Consider the following 27,416-nt stretch of genomic DNA (forward strand, 5'->3'; position numbering starts at 1 on the left):
ATTTTGTACCACTTTAACTCACAAGGGTTGTCATAGAAAAAAATCAAGAAAAAACTTCAGGTAAACTTCTGTTTTAAGACATTTTAACCATGCATATATTATGCATTAGAGGGCCTATTAACAGGAAATAGATATTTTTAAAAACATCACAGCATTCAGGTATGTGTATTTAAAAGCCAATAAGATTATAAAGAAACTAAAGAGCACTTGTTGGAATTACCCAAGAATTATGCCAGAAACAGAAAAAGGGGAAGTAGGGTAGGGGATGGGGTGGAGAAACAGAATGAGAGAGACAAACCTGAGTCCTAGAAAGTGCCAGGAATAGTAAAACTTACTCTAAAAAAAGTCCCTCATCTTAATAAGAAAAACCAGTCCCCCAAAACAAAAAACAAAGACCATTAGAGAACTGTCACTTTATTTCAAATTCAGATCTCATCCTAAGTTTGACCTGAAATTCAATCACTTTTTCACTTAAAAGCAGGTTTTAACAAATGGATTTGAGAAGAGGAAGTCTATGCAGGAAGAATGTGGGGAATCAGTTACAGACAGAACATAGAATTTTTTCAGGGCTACTCCCTCTGCTCCCCATCCCTACCCCTCACCAAAAGTCTAGCTATACAAAGAGAAGAACAGAGATATACAAACTAATTGGATAGACTCATCTTTAAAAATGAATTTCAAAAGAAATCCCCACCTTTCTCAAATTTTATTTCACAGAATTAAAAAGCTTTATATTATAGCATTAAGTTAAAAAATAAAGGGCCACAAAATGCAAACACTCTCAAACTTAACACTGAATGTTAAGTATGCCATCAACACACCAAAATGGAGATTATAATTTGTTTGAAGAAAACTACAGGACTTTTAAAAATTGGCAGCCAGTTAAAAAGAAAGAAAGAAAAAGAACTGACAACCAATAGATGCTTTTACAGGTTAAATCTTGTTGAAGGTGCCTTAGCCCCTCAGTACACTTTGATTTATTTAAGCTCACCACATTTCTCTTAAATACACTCCATTAACAAGAGATAGACTGTGATCTTAGGCTTGAGGCAAGACATGAAACACAATCTTTCAAGAACTTCATTCATTCTCTGACCAGGTGTCTTGAGCACACCCAAGTTACCAGTTACTTATCTGAGTTCTGTGAAGTTTTATTCAAATCAATAGCATTGCTCTACAATAGCAGGCTGTCACTGAATCACCCTAGCAGCCCAATGATTTGACTGACCCTTCCAAGTTCAGATATACAACAGGAGTGAAAGTTATCAGAGAAATGATAAAAAACCTTCAGGTTAAGTATGAGGAAGCAACTCAAAGATACCTCTTGCCTGGAACCTGGCAAACAAAGTAGATAAAAACAAAGTAGGTTTAAAAGATCACCAATGGCTAAAATGGGAAATAAGAGAAAAATGAATCAAGATATCAATTTAAGATTCTAAATATGTCATGCATCTATTCAAATAATAATCCTCAGATATTATATACTAACAAATTATTAAATCTGATAGGACAGTCCACCCCCCATATATTTCTTCAGTAAAGACAGAATCTGCACATTGACATGACCAGCTTTCCATATCCTGTTGGTGAGACCCTATCTTTAATCTACAGCCATGATAAAATGTCCCAACATATACAAACTGAGCTCAAACGGTGACTAATGACCATTAATCCCCCTATCTTCAGTAATCTGCCCCTCCAGTCATTTATCACTCTGACACTTCACTTTACACACGTGAATAAACTTTAACTGAGAAGGTGAATCAACAAAAATCTCAAAGGTATCTGAAGCTGTAAATTAAACTAGGGGGAGACAGCGCAAAGAGAGACAAATAGAGAGATCAGATCTTAATGTTTTTGATTTGCATCCATGACTGGGGGTAGGGGGGAAGAAGCTATTCAATCACTCAGTTATGCAAACCAAGGGAAAAGCTGCCTAACAGAAAGGAGAAGCTGAGGTGGGGAGAGGTGGCCCCAAAGAGTTAGTTTAATCTACTGATCCATCCACTGTGACTGACATATATGAGATATGAGACTGACCCTTCAGTTTCTGTTTTCTTTAAAGGAATAATAATTAATGAATTTCTTATTTACTTCAAATGTTCCTAGTAACTTTCAGCCAGGAAGTACATCCAATGGATTTCAATTATTTTAGCAGTTTATCTGCCATAGGTTAGCTGATGTAGTTTTTTTTCTTTTCATATTCCATTAATTATTTGGCGTCAGTAAAATCCTTGCTCAAAACATAATGGATCACCATAAACCAAAAAGGCTCAAATTAACATTCAAAACGATTTCATAATTATGCAAATTGAGTGACTCTAACCTATAGGCCCTGATGCAACTTGAAGCTCAGCATGGACTATAAAAATTCCCTGAGGTACAGTGTGTGTGTGTGTGTGTGTGTGTGTGTGTGTGTTAAGGCCTGAAATTGGATCCATGATTGAAACCAGAATCTACCTAAAGGAAAGAAACAAAAGTTGAGTCGTGGCTCGGTTCACCCATAATAAAAAAGTTTCTTAGGAACTACAAGAAAACTATTTCCAAGTGTACTCTTGCCAGAAGGTTCCCGTAGCAGCATCTTTCCAAAACTTCATATGGAGTTTCAGTACGATTTAATTAATCCTAAAAATCCCAATTCTGTTTTCCCTCGCCAAAGAGAATTCCCAGGCAACTAACAGTTCCCTTTCAGATATGTGCAATCGCCTGTTTTTATAAACTCAGTCAGGCAGTGGCTGGTTTATATCCTATCATAAGAAGGAGTTATTTCCTGAAGTTTCTTCAGAATCGAATTTAATTACAGACTTTGGTTACATAAAACAACTACTAATAACCCCTTGTGCTCTGAAGAGGAGGGGCGGATTGGAGGACCAGGTTCTGGAATCCTGGCGAGTCTGTGGGTCACAAATCCCAGCCCATCTACCTCTCATCCGCCGCTCCGCTCCGGGAACCAGCGGGTGGATGATACTCATTTGCATTGGTCCTGGGGGCCCAAGCTCACCGCCAACCGCTGCCTCCTCCCACCCTAGTGCTGAGACCTAGCTTTTGCCCAGAGTAGGGCGTGCCCTGAACTTGGTGAAAGGCCGAGGTCTGCGAGGAGGTTTGGGGGGAGTTTGGGGGATGGGGGGAAAGAGACAAACCTCAAACCCTAACTAGGAGCCTTTTCGCCTAAAAGTTGTGCAGTGATCCAGCCCCATCCGACCTTAGAAGGGAGAGGTAACCAAAATGCTGTTCGCGGTTTGATTCTGAAAAGTGGAGAGGGGTCGAGCAAGGGAGATCAAGGGTGAAGAAAAGACGCGGATTACCTGAACAGAGACATATTAATCCAAAGAGGTAAAAGTGAGCAGGCTCCGCGATCATTGTCCTCGGGTGGATCCTGCATACAATCTCATGCCAAGAGAATGGAGTAGAAATGGGGTTCCCAAATTTATGAAGCCACACAACCACACAAACCTACACAAAGGCTTAATATAAGCAACGTGGGTCAATCCGCCAGGAGTTTTCTGGGCAATTACTTGTCGACCCTTCCAGACGATTGTCAATATCTCAAGAGCCCTCTGCAAAGGAAGAATTCCTAGGCTTGTCTTCTCCGGCCCCCGGGTTTCCGAAGAGGCTCAGCCACTTCCAAGGACCATCCAAACCGAACAACAAAGAGCCGAAGCAGAGGATCAGTTGTGCCGTTTCCTGCCTCCACCGTCTTACTGAGCCTCCCTGCGTGCGCCCCCACAACGTGTGCCCGAGCGCCGCTGAGAGGGCAGGCGCGGGGCGGCAAAGTTGGGGTGTGAGACCGGATTAAGGAGAGCCAAAAAGTGTTTCTCCGTGTACAGGCGAGCCAAGCCAGCAGCTGGCCACCCGCGCAGGCGGCGATGGCAGTCAAGATAGCGGCTGCAGCTCCGGAGCACCGGCTCGGGGTGCCGGGGGTGTGCCTGGGTGACTCCGAGCGCAGGAGGCGAGCGAGGGGGCGGTACGGCGACAGCGACTGCCTGGGCGGGCCCTTGTTCCCATCACTTGGGGGATGAGGAGGGCACTTGGGACAGCAACAGGACCACGGACACACGCACGCCTTCCGGGCGTCCCCAGCTCCGTGCAGCGCCCAACATCGCCCCTGGTCCTTCTATTGGGGTGCGCGCTCACGGCACCCCAAACTCTGCTGGAGCCCAAACTTCCTGGGGGGTGGCTGCTCACACCCCTGGCTCTTGGAAGCTGCAGATAGGCAGCTCTTGGACCACCCCCCCCCCCCAGGGGTGGTAGAGAGGGGCCAGGAGGATGCTGCTGCGGGTGGAAGCGACTGCCGCCGAGGCTCGCCCGATCTCTGCCGAGATCAGCAGCGTCTGAAGTTTCTGCTCTCACGCAGCCTCCTCTCAGGCTCAATGCTTGTGGGTTTCCCCCACTGTCCCCGCGGCTCCCAGTTTCCTCCCTCTCCAACCGGCCCGAGAATACTTAAAGGGGCCGTACGGTCCTCTCCATGCCTCACTTTATGCTCTCCACGCATCGGCCCGGCAAGTTCTGCTTGTTAATATTTTCATTCACAAGCCAGGGGCGTCCGACTGCGCCCTCAGGTGAGAATCCAACTGCTCAGGAGCAGAAATCCAAGTGAAAGAGAACTTGTCTAGTTTCTCGTGCCATCCCTATCTCCCCTGCACCTTTCTCCAAATGGAACCTCCCAGCCAAAGACTTCAAAAATCCTCCAGGTCCAGTTTAACCTCTTCCTTACCACTTCCAGGACTGGAATAAACTCTCAGATGACTCCACCCCCAGGCCTCCCTATCTCCCCCTTCCCACTTTTTTCTTTCATTTTATTTTTTAAATCAAATTTGAGCAAGGAACCATGAAGACAGGAAGTAGACAGAGGATGGAGTTTATCACTAGACGGGCTTCCAATACAATTCCCTTGCATAGTTTGAAGTTAAGGGTCATGTAATAAAAGACTATCCACTTGGAGGGGCTGAGGGGCTGAGGTAGGGCCATGGGGTCCTTTGGGTGTTTTATTCCAGAGCCTTTCCTTCAACTTCATAATCTCTACATACAAGAAATTAACAACGAGGAAGCAATTAACGAAAGGGGACCAGTTGGGGATGGGGGTGGGGGTTGATCCTTTATTAGTCCAGCTAAAAGATGGTAAATAAAATTAAAAGAATTTAAACTCGTGGTATGTGCTCTTATGACAAGCGGCTCAGCATTTTTGAACCAAGACATGTGGGTTTCACAGCCAACTCAGCGCCCCTGGAATTCCAACCTGCCAGTTACTAGCTCTGTGTCCATGCCAGGTCTGACTTCTCCTCTAAAAACAGAGACTATAAAGATACTTCATGGTATTAAACCATGCTAAAGAAAAGCAAACCTGGCACAACTCATGGGCTTTTGTTCATTCATTCATTCATTCCTCCTCCTATTAAATAACACTCTATGGAAAATACCTAACACATGTTGAGTGTTTGGTCATCCGTAGATATTTGTACTTAGAGCATTCTTATTAACAAATTGTTATCTACAAAGATATGTACAATAACTGTAAAATGACTGTTCAGAATCTAGCAGGATATTTAAGAAGCTGCTTTCATAGTTGCCTCTGGAGGGAATAATTCCACAAAGAATGGGCAGGAGAGGAGGATTTTATCTTTTCTGTGTACTGTTGTGTTCTTCAATTTTTTTTTCCTGACAAAGTGAGTTTGTAAATTATGTAATAAAAAATAAAATTTTTAAAGTAAGCTGGTTGTTCATTTTGGTTACAGCTGGTTCAACCAATGACCTCACAGCGACATTCTGTGGAAAGAAATTCTGGTTAACAGCACCTATCTTTGAAAGTGAAAGATAGTTTAATCCTGAGAAAGCTGACTGAAAATTCAGTAAACAGGCTGGAGATAAGAATTCAAAGACTCCAACCAGAATCTTTTCAGCAATAAAAACAAGAATGTGCAGTAAATGCTGAAAAACGGACATTGATTTGGTCTTTGTGAAAGAATATTTAGTGAGAAACATAGAATATAACTTTTCTTGGTATAAAATGTGCTTTTAAGATAAGCTTAACTAGTAATAAAAAAATAAATAAGCTAAAATGTGGTGACAGAAAGGGCAAGACAGAGAAAATCCCTCAAATCCTCATATCACTTAAGTGCATTTTAAATAAAGGTATTGAACTTCCAGTCAGTAGAGGATGTGTACATTTATTTTTCTTTTCTTTTTTATGGTATGGGAATCAAACCCAGAGCCTCAGGTATGTTAACCCCATGCACTACCACTGAGCTACACTTCCAGTTCAAAGATATATACTTTTAATATTCAGTGAAATATTTATACAAATACCTATTGCATTGCTCCCCTAAGTGGATCTCCTGGTCTCTGGCAGTTTGCTAAGTAGATCTCTCAAGATCTTTTTCACCATTTCTAACATTACCATTGAATGGACATAATATTAGAACTGTGTTTATTTCTCAACTTCAGAAAGCAATGTGCACCCAACTCATCTATTCTACCCATACAGATATTATCCAGGAAAGTCAGCAGTCAATATCTTCCAGCATTCTGGAAGATATTATGGCCAGTCTCTGATGAGAACCAGCATAATCAGTTTACTTATGTTGGCCTTTTCTTCTTCTCCCACTTTGTCCAAAGGGTATGTTGTTCTGTCCGTTTTTATCAGTAAAGCTGTCATCTAAAGATAAAAATTTGTATTCCAAAGGTATTAGGAACCTATAACAAGTGAAAGTCAATGAACCTGAGAATATTCTTAACTACATCCTTTCACTCTGTCATTCACTCTTACTCATGCAAATAAACACTGAGTAAACAACATCTACGCTCAAGTAAAGGATACCAATAATGCAAGATGAAAATATTATCCTATTTTCCAGGCTCTGAGAGCTCTTATTATGGGGAGGTACACAAAAAATAGAAGAGACTCCATAATGGATTTTGTCTGAAACAGAAACAAAGTATCATTGGGGTGAAATGACAGTTGACACGTTTCTGGGGATGGATTGATCATAGCAACTTCTTCCCTTTCCACTTTTGAGCCTGAACATTAAATTACCTAGAAGGATGCACAAAATGCTCGATGTATCTATATGAATGTGCATGCAACTGTAAATATGTACACATGGATAGGAAACACAACTTATCTTCAAGCAACTGAGGTTGTACAATGGACCTCTGACTTGTTCCTTCCTGGTTAGGAGACACAGCAAGTAAGGAGAAAGTGTCTTAATTTGCACTCAGTAATTCTATTCTGATCACTATGCTCAGAATGAATGATGGGTCTTGAAATTCCATTTAGAGGATTCTCATCTCATTTGAAGCCTATAAAATTCAGGATCCCTAAAAGGTCTCTTTGAGAAGCTTGAAGAAACCCCAAAATAATACATTCTAGTAGTTCCATGAAAGGCTTTTTGACAAAATTCTAAAGCAACAGTGATCTGCTGGGTTGCTCTGATCTGAGTTTATCTTTCATAGGAGTAGCTGCAGGAACTCAGGAAATAACAAAGCTCCCAGAGCCTCTCCAGGGATCCCAGATAGCACTTACTCAGATCAGGAGAAGCAGAGTAGAGTTCCTAAGGAAACTACAAACCAGAACATCTGCTGCCTTTCCTTCTTAGCATGAGGCCTTAGAATCAAACAGAGCCTGGGATGCAAGCCACAAGTTCCAGCAGATCTGGTGAGCAGATCTGGCAAGAAGTACACATCAAGGCTGTGCTGAATACTCCAAGATACCATCCCTCAGGGTACAACAGCTAGTTTAGCAATTTTTACACGAAATTGCTGAATAACCTGTTTAATCCTTGGTATCTAAATTAAAGGCCTAAAATGAACATGTGAATGTTTTCTCAAATTTGGAAATAGAAGCCCCATGTCAGAGAGTAACCTACAGTAGCCCTGGTCATAAGGAGAAAACTCATACTGGAGGGAGACGGAACATCTACTGTCCTTCAAGAAACCAGGCCTATTTAGTTTCTTTTATATGTATGCAGGGCACATTTTAACAGACTTATTTTTATTTGCTTCTCTGTCCTTTAGAAGAGATAATTATGTGCCCCAAACCAGAAACCACTGAGAGAGAAAAAAGATTCCCTGGGTTATACATCTTCATTTAAAGACTTAAGTCACTATAAACAGGACCATGTCTTCAACACAGAATTTTTTCCCCCCAGTACTAGGAATTGAACCCAGGGGCACTTAACCACTGAACCACATCTCCAGCACTTTTATTTTGTTGTTGTTATTGTTTATTTTGAGACAGGCTCTCACTAAGTTGCTTAAGGCCTTGCTAAATTGCTGAGACTACTTTTAAACTTGTGACCCTCCTGCCTCAGCCTCCCAAGCTGCTGGGATGGCAGGCCCTTGTCACCATGCCTGGCTTCAATACAGAATTTTAAGGGTTGGGATAGAGCCACACTGGTCCCGTTTGATCATGTACTCCAGTCTTGCTAAAGTTCTCTAAGGCTTTATTTAAAAATGGAACCATGGCACACTTAAGTTGGCTGTGGAATAACTATGACTGTGCTTGCCTTTTAGCACCACAGCATCTTGGAGACATTGTAGAAAATCTAAAACTAGGCTATTTATACTGGCTAAACTCTTTATAGAGCCTGGGACCTTAAGTAAGAGCAACAATGGGTCTCACTAGAATTTACACCTTTCATGTTAACAGATGGTTAGCTTTTGAAGATAAAAAAAGAGGACACATGGAAGTAGCGTTAATTGAGGCACTGTTTGGAGCCCTTTACAAACATTATCTGATCTAATTCTCACCATGATCTTGTGAGTGCTATCATTATCCCAATTTAGAGATGAGGTTAGGAGAGTAAATAATTAACTTGAATTTCAACCGCCCAGAAGCCATAGAGCTTATATTTGAACCCAGCTTGTTTTGAAACAAAGCAAATGGGAAGGAAAAAAAAAAAAGAGCTACCATGGAAGAAGGAAAAGCTTGGGATACTTCAGATTCAATACATTTAAGGAACCTGCAAAGGCTTTAATATGCAAATGAGCATCATGAGTCCCCAAGGAAGGATACTTTTGAGCAACTTGCCTCTTCAGTAAACCTTGCTGTCTGTAGCATGTTATTCTTGTTTATCTCTAATGCCCCACACCTGAACATTAAGAGCTTCCACTTTCCGAACTAAACTGCAGATGGTAGTTACTTGGCAGGAAACTTCTTTGTGTTGAAATGAGCAACACAATATTCCTTACTGAGAAGAGACGGTAAATTGAAGTAACTGTATTTCTAAATCATTCTTCATAAAGCTGTGGAAGGGATCCTGTTAAATCCTGAGTCAGACCTTGTCTTTCCTCTACTCAAAACCCTCCAGTAGTTTCCATTTCAAGTTAAAGTACATGTTTTTCCAGAAGTTTAAAAGGCCTGACCTGAGCTGGTCCCCATCATTTCCTGACATCATCTCCTCCTACATTGATTTGCCCTTCATATCCCCAATTCCACCACAGTCATATCTTTGCTGTTCCTAGAGTCAATCAGACAACCATAGGCCTCAGGGGTGGTGCATTTTTCTATCTGTAATACTCACCTCCATACATCTGCAAATTCACACTCTCCTTTCGTTTAGATTTTTATAATAGTATCAAGACTTCTCAGAGATGCTTTTTCTGAACATCCTCTTTAACAGTACACAATAGTTCTCATACCATTAAGTTTTTTTGACTTTTCCTCCAGAGCACTAATCCCCATCTAAGGTAATACCTATTCCCTTCTTTATTTTTATTGGCTGCACCTCTCCTGCTAGAGTGCTGCATGAGCCCATATGTGGTTTACACATATTCTTAGTATTAGGAACAGTGCCTGACACCCATTAGGCACTCAAATGGTTACTGAATGTGTGATTGGATAATTCTTATTTCATTACTGATTAATGTATTTTCTGGAAAAATGCTTCTTTACTGGTCTTATTTCTGTAGTTCTTAAGTTTATTTTCCCCAACAAATTGTTCAGCCATTTATCTACCTCAACTGACAAAAACTAACAGAATACCACTCGTGGAGCTGATGTCTCAGTGAACTTTGATGACTTCAAAATTAAAGTGTGGCTAAATAAGCACATGCTTATTTGGGTCAAATTATTTGGGAGCAAAGAGATTAGGACCACTGAATGAATTTAAAGAACACAACACTTAAGCCTTCAAAATTAACTTTTCAGCCTGGGATGATGGCACACACCTGTCATTCCAGCAGTTTAGGAGACTGAGGCAAGAGGATTGCAAGTTTCAAGCCAGCCTCAGCAACTTAGCGAGGCTCTAAGTAAATACCAAGGCCCTGTCTTAAAATAAAAAGGGCTGGGGATGTTACTTAATGGTTAAACACCCCTGGGTTCAATCCCTGGTACCAAAAAAAAATTATAAAATGAGGTACCAGAAGCCTAAAGAAACTGACTTTCTCCAGAAAACTTCTTTACTGAGTGCTTTACCCATAATCAGAACACAGTCCTTTTAAATTATTAGGAAAGATTTCTTTTTACTAGAAAGTTATTCAGAAATTCCTTTTTATTCGGGGTGGGTTGGGCATTGTGGATTGAACACAGGGGCCCTTTACCATAAGCTACATCCCAAGTCCTTTTTGTTTTATTCAGAGACAGAATTTCTCTAAGTTGCTGAGGGCCTCATTAAGTTGCCAGTTGCAATTGTCCTGCCTCAGCCTCCAGAGTTGCTGGAATTACAGGCATGTGGCACTGTGTCATCAGTCAGAAATTCTTTATCAAAATTCTCTACTTTTAGTATACTAATATCATTAGACACAGCATAGTATAATACGTATTGTATTATACTGCATTATACAGTGATTTTTAATATTTCTGACTCATTTCCAGGTATCTAGAAAGCAAGTTTAGGGTTAGTTTCCTGGTTTGTTTGTTTTGGGTATCTTCAGTTCCTAATAGAATAAAAAATATAACAGTCAACATTTGTATAGCATTACAAACTAGGGGTATTGTTCTAAGTACTTTACATATTCAAATTCTCATTTAATCCTCAAGGAATAAAAATTATTAGGTATGTTACTGTTGTTATTCCACTTTATACATGAGGAAGCAGAGAATATTCAGTTGCTCAGATTTGAACCTTGGCTCTCTGAATGCAGAGCATTGATTTTTACACTCACACTACACTGTGAGGTGTAAATAAAAGTTGTTGATTAGAGTCATGTTATTCTTGCAGATTCCATTCTAACTGGAGAAAGCCATCAGTGTGTGGCTTTGTTTTGCTTGTTTAAAGATGTTCTGTCATTTGGGAACTCAGCACAAGAAAGTGACTCTGAAGTATATGCACTTTGTATTTCTTCAATGTGGAAATTTAGAGTTTAAATCTTTTTTATTTTATACCCAAAAAAGCTTAAAGTGGCTTTATGTTTTTTAATTCTAATGAGATAGAATGAAAAAAAAACATAGTACAAGTGTATTAAGAAATTCAAATAATATTGAAAAACATCAAGATGCATATATATTTATATCTTATCAGAGGATTTTGCTGTCCTTTGGTTTCTTACTTCCCAATATATCTGGAACTAAGTGTATACTATTCTAATCATGAATTAAAATTTTCTTAAATTGGGATCATAGTTAACAGCTGCACAGCTGAAAAACATACTCTATAAGCTCACAATTTGAACACAAACTGACGATTTTGTAAGTAATTTACATTATGTGTAATTCTGCAGATGTGTTTTACAAAACTGTTTAATGTTTTTGGTTTTTCATTGCTTTTGAAAAATTCTTTTCGGGAAACGTTTACAGAACTGAGTGAGGTACATATGTTGGGATTTATGTCTTACCTCATATATTCGTTATGTTTAGTCCCACCTGCTCCTTTATTTATTCCGAATATTTTACCTAGACTTTTACAGTTTTTAATCAGCTCTTTAAAGAAGTATGTTAATTTGAAAAACATCTGGAAATGTATCATAGTTTTCTATTTGGGTTAGTAAACAAAAAATAAACTTAAATATTTAACGTCCTACCAGCTTTGAAAAAGTATTCAAATTTGTCATAAATAACAACAACAATAATAAAGCATATGTTAAATTATAGTGTTATAGATCATTTAAGAGTTATTTATTTTACAGCCTATTAATATATCTTCTCTTATGGTGTATGGAAAAAATACGGACTTTGCATTTGGAAAGCTAAATTGGGGCTTTGGGATTTAATAGCTGCCTGGTGTGATTGAGAACTAAGATTCTAAATATGGAGGTGTTCATTCTTGTGGATAAATACTGAATCCACATCCTACAATTGTCGCTAAGAAACAAACTGCTGTTGAAAATTGACATGAAATGTAAACCTACTGTCTTAACAACAAGGATAATTATATATTTTCCCTAGAGTTTAATCACCCCTTCTCTAGTATCCTGGCCACATTCCAAAAGAAATCATCCAATTCCATTATTCTAACCAAAGTCTTTGTTGATTTGATCTAATCTCATCTTCTCAATTCCCTATCACTATACACTACTTTGAAGCTGCTTTAATACACCTAGATGATAGAATTTCACTGGTACAGTGCATATCTAATTTCATTTATGTATCATATGAGTATTTCTGAAACAAAGCAGATGCTTGTTGAAGTTAGTAAAACAACTTTATCACCAAAAGCATCATACAAAAGTTATTCTATTTATACAAAGTTTCCTAAGTCTTACTTTTTGCTTACAACCTTTTAACTACAAAATAAAAAATTGCTTCACTAATTTATCATGTCAATGTTTTGCAAAAATATCATTAAAGGTACATACTAGAAGTAATATGGTTTACATTCCTGTGTTTAGATGCTAATTGGTTCTAATTAGATTTTAATCATTTCTGTTCACAAAATAGGGGAAATATATCTTCGAACATTTGGAAAATACAAACAAAAGAAAAATTTACAGTAATTCTTTCAGACATAATCACACATGTAATCAACACTTTATTGTTTGTTCTACTTTCAAAATCCTGCATGTATAGAGCTTTCTTCTTCTAATGTGAAACAATACACTAAATACTGCTATGCAACATATTTTTACTCAATAATCTGTATGGTAAGAATTTTTTTAATGTCATAAAATATCCTTCATCACCATTATTAAAAGAGTGAAATAATTCCATTAAATGAATGCATTGAAATATATACAATACATCTCCAATTTCTAATTTAAGTTATTTTAATCCACACTAAGGTAAACAGGATCTGATTTTAAAAAGTCATATTAGGAATTTAATTGAAATTAAATTTTATTTTAATTGCAGATATTCTATTGATGCAACACACTTTCTACAGTTTATTAAGTTACTTAATTGTTTGAAGTTACCATGGAGATTGTTTATCTAAAATGTCTTAGAACTAATATACCCAAGAGCAAAGATCACAGATAACAAAAAAAAACAACTATTAGAGAATTGTTAGAAGCTAAACGTTCATTTTTCCAATAGGATTATTATGTTGTTTCAAGGGATGCCTTTGTTTTCGTTATAACTGATTAATATGAAAAAAATGTTTGTATTTCACAATTATGCTTGAATTTCAGATGTTTTGCATTTCACACCAGAAAGTAAACATTTTTACATTAGAAAGGGCAACAAATCATGACATTAGGGCTTTTGTTGTTGTTGTTGTTATCTTTGGGACAAAGTATAAATTCAAGCCCAATTCATTATTTTATACTTGTTCATTTCATGTGGGAGTATATATTGTCTAACATTTGGCTCTCATAATTATGACAATAACCATGATGTGACCATACATATAATAGTCTAAATAGGAATCAACCTAGATATTTTATGTGCACACCAATTTATTTAAATAACAGTAATTTGGGCTTTAGCTAATATCACTTACTTCTTAATTTTCTCTCTCTTCCTCTTTCCCTCCCTCCTTCCTTCTTCTCCTCCTCCTTCTACATTTCTCCCCACCCCATCTTTTTCTTTTTTTCATTATTTTTGAACTAGGGATTGAACCCAAGAACATGCTTTGCTACTGAGCTACATCCTTATTTCTTTTTATTCTTTATTTTGATACAGAGTCTTACTAAGTTGCTGAGGCTGGCCTCACATTTGCAATCCTCCTGTCTCAGCCTTCAGAGTGGCTAAGATTATAGGCATGTGCCACTGTTCCATGCTTTGATTTTCTTGTAAATTCCACATTTGGCTTACCATACAATAGGAGTTAGGAAATTTCACCATACTCCATTTACTGGTGAAATAAACCATAAAGTAGAAATAATTAAAGAAGGGACATAAATTCTTCCTTCCTTCCTTTCTGCCCTGAGGATTCAATCCAGAGGTGTTTTACCATTGAGCTATATCCCAAGTTCTTTAAGTTTTAATTTTGTTTGAGACAGGGTCTCCAGTTCAATTCCTTTCATTTTAATTTTTTTGAAACAGAGTCTCAAGTTCAAGACTGGCCTTGCACTAACTTGTGATCCTCCTGCCTTAGGTTCTCTAGTCATTGGGATTACAAGGTTGCACCACTGTGTCAGATCAAACTTCAATTCTTGGATACTTTAGAGATTGAAGAAATAATGCTTTATTTCCTGGTGTGAGTAATTTTTAACTTTTTAAAAGTCAGGCCTTCATATTTAAAATCTGTTTTAAATAATTGTAATTTTTTACCAGTTCTGTTTAACTTGTACTAAAATGTACAATGAGCAAAATCTACTTAATAAAGCAGATTATCCATGGAACTAAATTTTTATGATCTTGTTTCCCTTTGTGTTTCCAATTATACTTTTAAAGGTAATAATACATGTGGAGATATTCTTTTAGACACAGGCACATTTCTCAGAACATCATTAATTGTGTTTCCAGGTAGAAGTCGTGTCACACATTGAAGAACTTGCCTAGTAGCCCAAAGTCACAAGGGTAACTCCTGTCAGATGAAAGTCTCTTTCTCAGAAAAGCCTAGTTACACCTGACATTTCCAGTCTTATCCAATGGGTCAGGTTCTGTGTAAAATTTTCCTTGACCAACTTTGACCATCTCTTCATTGCACTGATCACAATAATTGCTATAAAAATATATCTTTTGACCAAGTCTGGTAAATACCACAGTGGCAGTAATGACTTATGACTTGTTTATCAAAGGTCATTTAGATGAGATGGGGTGTTTCAGGATGGTAAGGCCATTCAGCAATTTTATGCTTACAATTCTGTAGTGCATGGTAAGTTTTGAAAAATAGCCTAAAAGGAAGAATAAAAAGAATATCTATATGAAGATTGGAAAATGATTAATTCTTTTTTGCATTTAATCTAACTATCCAATTCCTAAAAGGAAATGGGCAATTGCTAAAAGGTTTACTTTATTTCAATGTTCTCAATCAGGGATGATCCCACCCCTTGCCCCTGTTGACTGACCACTGACATTCTACAGTATCTAGAGACATTGTGATTGTCACAGCTCTGAGAAGGAGCAGAGGAGATGGTACTGGCATCAAGTGTGTAAGGCAAGGGAAACTGTTAGACATCTTACATTGCAGAGGACAGCTCCCCTGTCAAAGCAAAAAAGGATGTCAATAGTTGTCAAGATTGAGTAACTCTGCACTAGTCTGTGAGGATCAAATAAGACAGTGGACACATCCTATGTGTGACGTACAATTAGGTTGTAAAGAGACAAGTTATGTTGTGCCTATTATATGGGAGAGTGCAACAAATATTATAAAATTACATAGAAACATACCCAAGATGTTACACATCTTAAAAAAGAAATTGTAATTGCATTTTTCTTTTAAAAAGTTACTATCTAGAATTTAAAGAGATCTCTTTTCAATATGCTGTTTACTTCCATATACATTCAGATTTCATGGAGTAAGAAAGATGATATGTGAATGTGAGGCAGAAGGCACAGCTGAGTTGGTGTGACTTAACTATTTGATTAGGAAAGTTTTATGGTGACAATTCTATATGCTACCCAACAAGGCATGATGGAATGGAGATGGAAAAATTTTTGCTTTTGTGTGCACTTGGCTTTGAATTATACAGTGAATGTAATACGCTAATATGTTTCAGAGTATTATCAGTAATTATTGAATATGTACTTTTACTTATATTTCTTTATTAAAAAACAGATATAAGACACACTGCTGATTTTCCAGTTAATCAGGGGTTAAATTGATGTCTCAGGCAACTTAAAAGTTCTAGACTTCATTGTTTACTTAAACTTTGCTCTTTGGAGCAGGAAAACAAAGGTATTAGGTATAAATATAGAATAATGGTGGAGCTTACTGTTTACCCCTATGATCTGTAAGGAGATAAGAACAGGAATGCCACCCATGTCTGCCACTAGCTAGCTGGGTGATCATGGCTGAACCTCTCAGTCAAGACCATCTCTTTTTATACTAAGTACATAGCATAATAGTTTTTACTTCCTAGGGGTGTTCCAAGGATTCAGACAGATAATACACATAAAGTGCTTAGCATAGTTCTTAGAACTGAATAAAACCATGACTAAATGTGATTTTTTTTTTGTGTGTGTGTGTGTGTGTGTGTAAGAAAGCTCTATCCTGAAAACCTCAACATTGAGTTTATAGAAGAATGAAAACTCTTTTTTAACCCATAAAGGAAAGTGTATAAGAGCTGTTGATGAAAAGTTTGTTCAGAAAACCACAAATATAATTTTTAAAAAATATACAATGTTAAACTTTAAAACAATTTCAATTTTATTTTATTAGAGGAAATTTGCAATTCATATAGAAGATGGTACTCTTAAATATTAGTATCAATGGTGATCTGTTTTGAATAGCCCAGATGGGTGAAGAGTAGGACTAAAGTTACCATGGCGTATCTGAAATGTGGCCATCCAGACGTGCTGAGATATGACTAATGTAATATTCTCAAAATAGATACCCTCTTAAGTGTGAGGACAAGTAAATATGATTCTAAGATAAGTGGGATAAATTGATATGTAATCATATCTCTTTTTCAGGTTTCTTAAACAAGGGGAAGATAGTTCCTGATTATTATCTGCCATCAAAATAATGGTTGTATAAATAACAGACATTATAATAAGGAAAATGTCTTAATTGTTGTAAAGCCAACAAAGGACTATATTTCCTAAATTAGTATTTGGCATTTTAAAAAATGTACCATTTTCCATTTTATTCCTCTGACAAAACTAGAAAACCCAGTAGCATTTCATTACAAGTTCAGAGATGTACCGTATGATTTATATAGGTACAAAGATGAAAGAATGGAAAAGAAATACTCAATGTATGTATGAAAGTATCATGAAATGCACTTTCTAAATGCTTACCTATTTATGGGTAGGTGAGACTTAAGTAGGGGAATCGAAAACTTGTAGGAGGAAAGAATCATAGTTATTCAAATCTGGGAAGACAAGAAAGAGTTTCCCTGACCTTGAAACAGCTATAAGTATGGTATAAATTAAGTTTTGAATACACAGTATCAAAATATCTTCAGTACTATATTAATCTTGAGAGAAAATATTAAATTGTTAGTTAAATTAGATTTCAGTCAAGATGGTCTTCACATTATGTAATCAACCCTAACACATTTTGATAAGTAGATTTCATTAGTTCCCAATAAAATTATTTTAAAACAGTAAATAATAAAACAAATTGACCTTAAAATATTAATCTTATAAGGGATACTTTAGTGTTTGTTAGTGGAAGTACTAGTAAATCATTTGTTTGCACAAATATGAGTGAGATGAAAAGTGCTCTTTTAGCTCATATTAGTTCTTTCCCTACCCTGCCACACTATGAAAGGAATAATAGGTTCTCTCTCTATAGAAACTTCTTTACACATATTAGGAATTTGTAGCTTTTGAACTTTCCTTCAAATGCTGGATAGTATTTACTGCTAGACCATTTCTTAGTTTTTCATGCATAATTCCTAGGGTTAATTTAAGATAGTAAATTCAATAAAGTTATTATAAATTATTGAAAACATAATTCAAACCGTAAGATACCCTGTACAAATACACATAAGCATACACACACACATACACACACACACACACACCCGCACTTTAAAGAAACAGAAGTAGATACTAGGTCTTTTAAATTTATGTTTGTATATTTCTTCATATTGGAAAAGACCTCCCCTATGAAATGTTTCCATCGATAGGGGGGGTTGGTACACAATGCTCTATTGCCCTCTGCTGGCTGGAGTATGATTACAAACTTCCCATCTGCTCCTTAACTGTAGGTGGACCTTAGAAAACTAAATATGGAAGATAAAGATAGTTCAAAATAATATGGGGCTGGGGATGTAGCTCAGTTGTAGAGTGCTTGCTTGGCGTGCATGAATCCCTGGGTTCTATTACCAGATCCACAAAAAAGATAATAATAACATGGCAACATGTGAGAGTGATGGGGAATAAAAAGTGAATTTTTAAGACATTCTTATCATATGTTCCAAAATCCTAATTTTTGTTCATATTTAATTAGTTTTTCACAATATCTGGAAAACCTGGTGATTTTATATAATGCTAAACACTACCATTAATTCAAAATAACACTGTTTCATAATTCTAAATTGTTAATTGCATGACTCATAGTTGTCTAGGAAGTCTTGGGATTTTCCAACAAGATTTGGATGACATTCTAATTATTGGTACATTTGTGGAATATTTCTATAATAATATTATGGTGAACTAATGAACTTACTTTTTAAAAACAAGGTTTTTATCTAGTTGAAAGAATATTATTTGCATGTTTGTAATAAAAACTAAAGTGTTCCTTATCAACTAAATGAATTATTTATTTTGCATATTTGTCATTTTTAGAGTATTCTTTATATGCTATTCATATCTCACTGAGGAAAAGCCAAAATTGGTGTAGAATGGAGTACACATTCTTTAATTAAAATAAATAACAATAGCCCAAGGGACATAAAATGCATAGAGTTATGAACTTGGTTTTATTTTAGCCCTGCATGCTGCTTTAATGCTTGATTATATTTATGTCAAAGACATTTCTAAATAATAATATTATCATCCACAGAAGAAGATGCAGACTTTATTATTAAGATGGCTTTACTGGTTTTTCTAAAACATACCTTAGATCAAAAACTTAAAACAAAGTTGCCACTGTTTTTTCAAAACTTTGTCTATATTTTGAATCTGGGATTTATTTTTTGTTTATAAAACTTTCTTAGAGCTGCAAAATACACTGATATAATCTGGGTTTGATATCTTGAAGCCCATTTATACAACTTGAGTCATAGTTATTTAAAATAGGATTTTTTTTTTCCCTTGGGCTCTGCCTTCACATTCTATCCTCAGAACCATTGTCTACAACAAATCAGGAGGATAGTTTTCTCTGGGGTTCCCATGCCAAAAGAACTGGTGATCCTTTAAAAATTTCTGGGAGCAAACGTTATTTTAAATTTACTCTATCTCTGATCTAGATTGCACTCATATCTCAAAATTTCCAAGAAGGTATTTTCAATCCAGTTTGTAAATCACTTGATGTCTTTGGTGCTCCAGAAACTGGAAGAAAATAGTTTTATTCTAGAAAATATTATTGTATAAGAATAAAAAAATTACTTCCTAGTTCATGAGTGAGATAAAAAAGATGAACTTCATATATGTTTTTTCACCTGAAAACCTCATAGAAACACCAGAATTTTTTTGTCCCCGCCATTTCCATCTTGACACTCAAGAACATAGGAAAGGAGATTAAGAGAGATAAGGGTGTTAAAGTTTAGATCTGGCATGTTCCCCCAAAGGCTTGTGTGTTGAAAGTTTGATCCCCAATGCAGCATTGTTCAGAGGTGGGACTTTGGGGAAATGATTGGATAATGAGAGCTCTAACCTCATCAATGTATTAGTCCATTGATGGATTCATAGATGGATAGACTGTTGGGAGATGGTAGAAACTCTAAGTGAGATATAGTTGAAAGGACTAGGTTCTTGGGCAAATTGCCTTGCAGACTATATTTTGTCCCTGGCTTCTTTCTTTCACTCTTTCTGTTTCTCAGTTCACCATGAGGTGAACAGTTTTGTCTCTCCATAATATTCTGGCTCATCACAAGCCCAAAGCAATGAGACCAAGTGACTATGGACTGAAACCTGTAAAGCTATGAACCAAAATAAACCTTTCCTCCTCTAAGTTGATTTTCTCACATATTTTGTCACAGCAACAAAAAGCTAACACAAGGGTACTTGTCCCAACCACAGAGGATAACATGTTGTAAGAAACAAGATTTGCCTGGCTGCAAGTGCATGGTCTTTTTATGACACTTTACAGTTTCTGGGAGTGAAGAATAAAATTGCAAACACATTTATGTTGTCTTAGATTGATTGTGCCATTTGATATAGCTAGGAAGCTAAATCAGTATTCCATATTTTGTAAAACATAGTCATGAGAGCGTTAATTAAAATAGTGTGGAACTGAAAGGGAAGAAAAGCTAGAAGAGGTCTAAATTTCTAAAAAAATAATGGATGAGGAAGGTAAATGTGATATATCATTCAAAAAAAAATACTTAATAGCTAAGAGTTAACTTGAAGAAAAGTTTTGAGATGCTTAGGATAAAATTGTCAAACAAAATTTTATTTATTATGTAATTAAGATGGAAAGTATAAGTTTATAGGTACTAACAGAGAAAGGTATCTTGTATATTCTTGGAAAGAAAGTTATGAAACTGTAATATATGTTCAATAATAATATTTTGAATAATAATATACAATATGTGAGAATAATGTTATGTAATATGTATCAACTTGTAGGTGAGTTAGGCAATACATATTAAATTTTAAGCACCTGTTTCTCTACTATTAAAATTTTATAGCGTGTGTTACTTTTAGAATTATAAAATAATAAAGATATAATATTAACTCTAATATGAGTAGAGTCGTATGGAAATACCCCCAAATAACAATAGTTGATATTTTAGGATGGAGAATATGTATTTATTGTTTTTTTTGACTAAACTTAAATTATTTTCACCAGGCATGGTGGCACATGTTTGTAATCCCAGCAATTCAGGAAACAGAGGCAAGAGGATTCTAAGTTCAAGGTAAGTTTAGCAATTTAGTGAGTCCCTCAACAATTTAGCAAGACCCTATCTCAAAGTAAAACAAACAAACAAACAAAAAGGGCTGTGGATGTGGCTCAGTGGTTAAGCACCCCTGGGTCCAGTCCCCAGTACCAACAAACAAATGAAATATTTTCAATATATTTATATCTTTTTATTAAAAAGTATAAAACAAGCGTTGTAAAAATAATGAGCTATTTGTTTGTTTGTTGAAAGTACTGGGGATTGTATGCAGGGACTCTTTATCACTAAGCTACATCCCAGCCCTTTTAATTTTATTCTGGGACAGGATCTCCTTAAGCTGCAGATGCTGGTTTTGAACTTGCAATGCTCCTGCCTCAGCCTCCCAAGACTTGGAATTATAAATGTGCACACCCATATCTGGCACTGTTTCCAGCTAAGTTAAGTTCTTCCTTTTTATTTCTCTATCATGTTGCTTTTTCTGGGAAACATAGCTTTCCTTTCCTATTCTTGAAATAGTTTGCAGGTTTTTTTGATAAATCACTTCCTCAGCTTGGAGCATTCCGTTTACTGAACTAATTTACCTGATTAATTTTCATGGAAGTGTTAAAACTGGAAGTAAAAATTGTTGCTGAATTCCATTAAGGAATAAGAAAGATTATTGTCCTGTTCTGTTAATTTAAACTTCATCAGTTCTTAACAGTGTTTATCTGATTTTTAACTTTTGAATGTCAATTAAAAACAATTTAAGTAGTATATATAAAACAAAACTATCAAGATATTTGAAGCATTGAAAAGATACCACACTGTATTCAATCATCTCAAGTACAGTTTACTTACATCTGTTTTCTTATAATTAACGAATACATTTTTCAAAAATATATTTTTGTGGGACTTAGTCAGTGAGATAATATGTTCTTTTCCTTATAATATTTGGAAACTGGGATTAATTTTGACTTGGCCTACAAACTTATGAAACTTAGAGTTTCCTACAAGAACTAGAACAAGGTATAATCAAAGTTGAATTCTTTATGTTTCCAAGAGACCTCACCTTCTAAATACTTATGAAAAATAAAAATATTGATCTTTTTTTCTCTCTTCATCTCTCTTGCCTTCTCTGTCTTTTCTCTTCATGATAGTAAGCATATCGATAAGTAATCATTTATACGGTTAACATATTTTTTTGCTTTTATTGGGTGAATGTTGCTTTGAACAAAAAGAACATTGATGTGAATTTATTTTTGTTTTCTTTCAACTTCATAGATATTCCTTCTGATCCTCTATGACAGAAAGAGTTAAACATCAACTTACTTAAATTCCAATTCTGTAAGAATTGAATGTATACTGCTTTTCATGTATAAACATCTTTTAAATCTCATGTTCAAAGAAATGCTTTGCTTTTGAAAGAAATCTTTATGCTTTTAAATAAGTATATTTTCCTTAGTTCTCCAACTCCTATAGTAGTCTTAAACAAAATTTTTTAGAAAACCCAAAAACTTAAAAGTCATTTACAATTAAAACATTAATCAGATAATGGTGTCAGTATGTTTCTAAAGAATACAAGTATAACAAAATTATCAGCTTCCTTTATTTTTTCTTTCATAAAAATGTGACTTTGACTGGAAGTTTTATAATGATCCAAGGAAAGAAGTTCTCTGTGTGCCTCAAATTCAATATTTTAAGTTGAAGTCAGCTGTTAAGAATTACTGAATTATCCAGGGCAGAATCTGGGGTATGGCTCACATTACAGTACGTTGGATATGAAAAGTTCAACACAAAAGGGGTGAAAACTTTTCAGTGATTAAAAAAGCCTGTGGCATTGAGTTTTTAGATTCCAGAGGAGCACATCAAGAAAGATGCTGCAGATTCTCGAGTTCTCATGGCAAACTGCGCCTGCAAATTGATGAAGTGTTTCTGAAGCAACATCTCAGGATAGCTTTAAAGAGAGTATTAAAAAGTTCTTTCAGGTATCCTGGGGATGAAAATTAAAACTGGTGCATGAAACAAATACCTACCAAAGTGAAGACCTTAAACAATCTAGATTTCAATCAGGTCAGAAAGCAGGGTGGAAACTGTTGGTTCTCTCACTTATTTTCTTCAATATGTTTGAAACAAAATTTATTGATGCTTCCAGAACTTATGTTAAATAGCCTTTATTGTGTTTCTTAAACATTCTAGATCTTCTACAGGATACAGTGACAATCATCAGGGTCTTCTGTGTATGTATATTGCATAATTTATTCAGCTTTGTTACTCGTATTTCAACAGTTTACTCTTTTATTTCATATTTATTCTCCTCTGAACCATTCTTCATAAATGCAACTGACATATGCTTAAACATGATCAGTTAGTGGATAATTTAGGATATGCAGATTTTGTAGATTTAAACATGGTACCACAAGATCAGGATTGTGAAGAAGTTACATTTCTCACTCTAGTGAAATATTATTTCTTAGTGTCAGAAGGAATGAATACTGATAGAAGTTGTTATAAAATCTGAATATATCATAGAGATATTTTATATTACCAAGGAAATTGTTTAAAAACTATGCTGCTCAGTATAGTCTGCTTTAATGTATGAAAATCTGTGAGGAAGTATATTTGTGTATGTTTAACTCCTTGAAAATTAAATGACTGGAGTAAAATCTTGATTTCATTGTAAAGAACATTATAAAAATCTGTGGAGTTATTAAAGTACATTGAAAAAATATATATAATACGTTAGAATTTAGCTTTCAGTTGAGAAAGTTGATTGTGAATGGAAATTAACATTTCTACAACTGTGTTCCTTACCATATTTAACCATCCCTTTAAATGGTTTATCAAATCAAGAGTGATGTTTTTCCTAAACATTACTATGGAGAAATGAAAGCACTTAGAAGAAAAATTATTTCTCTATCATCCTTTCACTATAGTCCACATCAGATTTTTGAAATTTTACACCAGCTGAGACTTAAACTCATCTGAAGCCAGTGCTGTGTGAATAGATAGTGCTCTCTTAAACTTCATAGCCCTCAACAACTTTAGAGCATATTTTTAATAAAATAATTGAGGTGAAACAATTACATACTGGAATCTAGCTTAAAGAATGGGGCATCTAAACCAACTTTAGTACAGACTCCCATCTATTATACAGTGATTCAGCCTACAGAATTGATACCAGGACACATTTGAAATATGCTCCAGGAAGTCTTGCATTTATTGAATTATGAGAGATCCTTGAAACATGAGTGGCTTCTTTTTTTTTAACAGAAATTTCCAACTAATTTTTTTGGGTGGCTTCTGATACAGTATAAACTTTTGGGTGGTTACCCACCCACAACAGCTATGGGCAGAATCAAGAGCATTTTTCCTATAAACTTGAATTTCAAATCTTGCAGTTAACCTCATACTTCCATCTTTATGTATTATAGCCAACACAAATAAGAAAGAGCAGTTAGAAGACACATACTTGCTTTGTAGAAATAAGAATAAGCTTCTTAGATAACTTATACATCTCACTGGAAAGGTGAGGTAAACATTTACATGTTCACTTGTGAATCTTGTAAAGTTCTTTCCGCATGTCACTACCCTATCTTTTCTCAGCTCACTACTGTAAACTCAATACATATAAGGACTGATTTTAAGAATCAATAAAAAAATACAGCTATAAAATAATTACTAGAAGCACCCCTGCCGAAGGGGAGAAAAATGTCCCTGAAAAGACTATCACACCTGTTACTGATTAAATTCCATTGACTCCCAATTTCATTCAAGTCCATGAACCAAATCCCTCACTTCCAATTATGGGGTTCAAACTGTAGCACTTCCTATGGCCAAGTAGATAGATTTCCCAAGCAAATACTCAGTTGATCAACAGCACAAATGACTGTATTCTCTAAGGCACACTGTGTCCAACAGACACAGGCTAGCCGACTTCACACAGAGGCTGCTTCTTTTCCCCCACACCTTACTATGTCAGTATTTATGTCCATGGAGAGGAGAACATGGGAATGGTGACCTTGCTGTATGAGGGTCCCTATAGGAGGGAAGAATGATGATGGAGAACTTATCTTTGACATTCATCCAGAAATGATGAACAGAAATAACTTCAGTATTTTTATCCTATTACTTGGATAAATTAAGGTGAAAATTTTGTAAAGAAAATTGGCTCGGGCTGAGGATGCAGTTCAGTGGTATAGTGCTTGCCCAACTTGCATAACACCCTGGCTTCAATCCCCAACACTGGGGGAAAAGGGGCAGGTGTGGTAGCCCACCCCTGTAATCCCAATGACTCTGGAAGTTGAGGCTATGTATGCTTGAACTTAGTGAGACCCCTGTTTCAAAATATAAAAATATAAAAAGTATTGGGGGTGTATCTCACTGGTAAAAATACCCCTGAGTTCAAGCCATAGTGCCAAGGAAGAAAAAAAAAAGGAAAAGAAAAAAGAGAAAATTGGCTTTAATGTTTATTTTAAAAAATAGAAATAACTCTACTTAGAGGAACAATGGAGAATATTTTTCCTTTCTTTTCATTTTAGTTTGGGATCCAATTCTCTAACGGGGAATTTATTTTTCCCTTAAAAAAAACTCTATATTTTTTTCTGTGAAACTCAGCCTTGGAACTGAAGTGTTATGTAATTTTAGAATTGAATTGTCAGCCAGTGTCAGGAGATTAGGGAGATCATACAGTCTCTCAGAGAGGAAAAGCTGGTCAGTAGAAATAGACATGGCCTTGGACTGAGACAAACATGGGTATAAAATTCTGCTCATGTTCTTATGAACTCTGACTCTAGGCATTTTTTCTGAACCCCTCCCTAAATTTCTTCATCTGTGATCTGGGGGATATTAATAGCATCCTCTCAAGAAAAGAGATAATACATAGCCAACATTATTATTACATGGCTGTCTTTGTGACCTACAAATAGTTTAAGTTAGATTGATATTTAAAACAAGTTGTCATCGGTCACGGAAATAAAAGAATGTCTTTATGAACTATCTCACAGAGGATTTCCACTTAAAGACTTCTGGGTATGCCATGTGCTGGTAACTAAAACATGACTGGGGGCCAGGATTCTCCACATTCTTTTTCTGGATCTTTAGCATGTCTTGTTTCTTGTGGTGTCTCTATTGATGGGGATGTACCTTGTATCAGTGGTGTGCAGATGGAATAATACATCAAAATATGCTTTGTAAGCTTGAATATCACCCCAAATACTAAATCGTCATTAACTTTTTAGTTATTCACATTTCATGAGCCTAATCACAAACATGCTAAATCATCATTGATACCTCATTTCTATAATTTCTATAAATATAAAATATTACCTTTAATCTTTAAAAAAATAATTTTAAAAGCTAATCATCTAGCTACTAACCCTAAAAACTAAAAAGAATATCTAGAAAGGATAGAGTTATGTATCCATGAACTAATCATACCTCCAAACCTAAAGCTTTTCCAACTTAAGCACTCAAGTTGTTTGACTTTTCCTCATGTCACAGAGCTGCTCAACTTGTCTGTCTCCTAGCATCAAATGTATTTAATAAATGTTGGCTATGGGTATTAAAATATTACTCTACACTACTGCATGTGGACATAAAGCACACTAAAACTACACTAGTTTTAGTTTTTTATTTTTCCATTCCAGTAATTAGCTACAATTCCAGGCTCCTTGTTGCTTGAATCAAAGTCATTTCATTCTCAGCATAAAGTGTTCAATTATGTGATACTTCCCTTGAAACTTTGATATCTCACAACAGTTTACAAGAAACATTCCAGACACTTTTCCATAGCCCAAAAGGCTCTTCTTAGTCCAGCACACTTCTTAACCCCTAGCCTTCCTCGCTTTATGTAACTTCTGAAATATCAGGTCCTGGAAACTTCTTATATTTATCACACCCTCCCATCCCAGACTGGGGATATGTCTTTTCTTATGGCTTGTCTCTCAATTTCTCATGGGGCATTGAATAACAGTTTAGGTGCCCCTTCTCCCACCATATTCTCATTCCTTTAGGTAGAAGGAATCTCCTTGGGTGTGTCGAAACTGTGTAGGCTGAGAACTCTGCTCATTCATTTTTGTGGCATTCTTAGATTTCTCTATAGCTTTTTTCTCTGTTTTTGGTTGTAATTTCTATGTCTGTTTCTTTTACTTGTAAAGTGAAGTCTTGAATTACTTAGACAATATCTTGTTCATCTTTGTTCCCCCAAGACTTTGGGATTTCTCTTCCACTTTCTCAACAAATCTTAAAGATAACAATATTTGTGAGCCACGTCTGTATCTTCAAGTTGAAATAACAGCATCTAAAACTAATCATTTGTCCTAGGTTGCAGAAACAATCTAATTTTAATACAACCCATAGAAAGTTATCGCCTATCTATGCATACCAAATTCATGGATATATTTTCGAATGATTTTTCTTTTCTTATAGCCCTGATGCCATGAAGTTAGAAAGTGGAAATCATAAACAAAACTGTAATAAAACATCAACAAAAAAGTTAACTACTTACA

At 35.9% G+C, this 27,416-nt stretch overlaps 1 protein-coding gene across 6 annotated transcripts in view; it reads right to left on the bottom strand.

Annotated features, from left to right (window-relative positions):
* Robo1 (roundabout guidance receptor 1) overlaps positions 1-27,416 on the bottom strand; it is a 1,045,885-nt gene that overhangs the window by 387,581 nt on the left and 630,888 nt on the right. The window contains exon 1 of one of the 6 annotated variants that reach the window (XM_058574580.1): positions 3,306-4,423. The exons of the other annotated variants lie outside the window; for them this stretch is intronic. Within the exon in view, the coding sequence (XP_058430563.1) occupies positions 3,306-3,360 (55 nt within the window). The 5' untranslated portion in view covers positions 3,361-4,423. Of the gene's footprint in view, positions 1-3,305; positions 4,424-27,416 lie in introns of those variants that run through there. 6 annotated transcript variants of the gene reach the window in all.

This window comes from Marmota monax, unplaced genomic scaffold, assembly GCF_021218885.2.
Source record: "Marmota monax isolate L192 unplaced genomic scaffold, Marmota_monax_Labrador192_F-V1.1 WCK01_AAM20220418_F8-fsc00016, whole genome shotgun sequence".
In the NCBI taxonomy this organism is placed as follows: Eukaryota; Metazoa; Chordata; class Mammalia; order Rodentia; family Sciuridae; genus Marmota; species Marmota monax.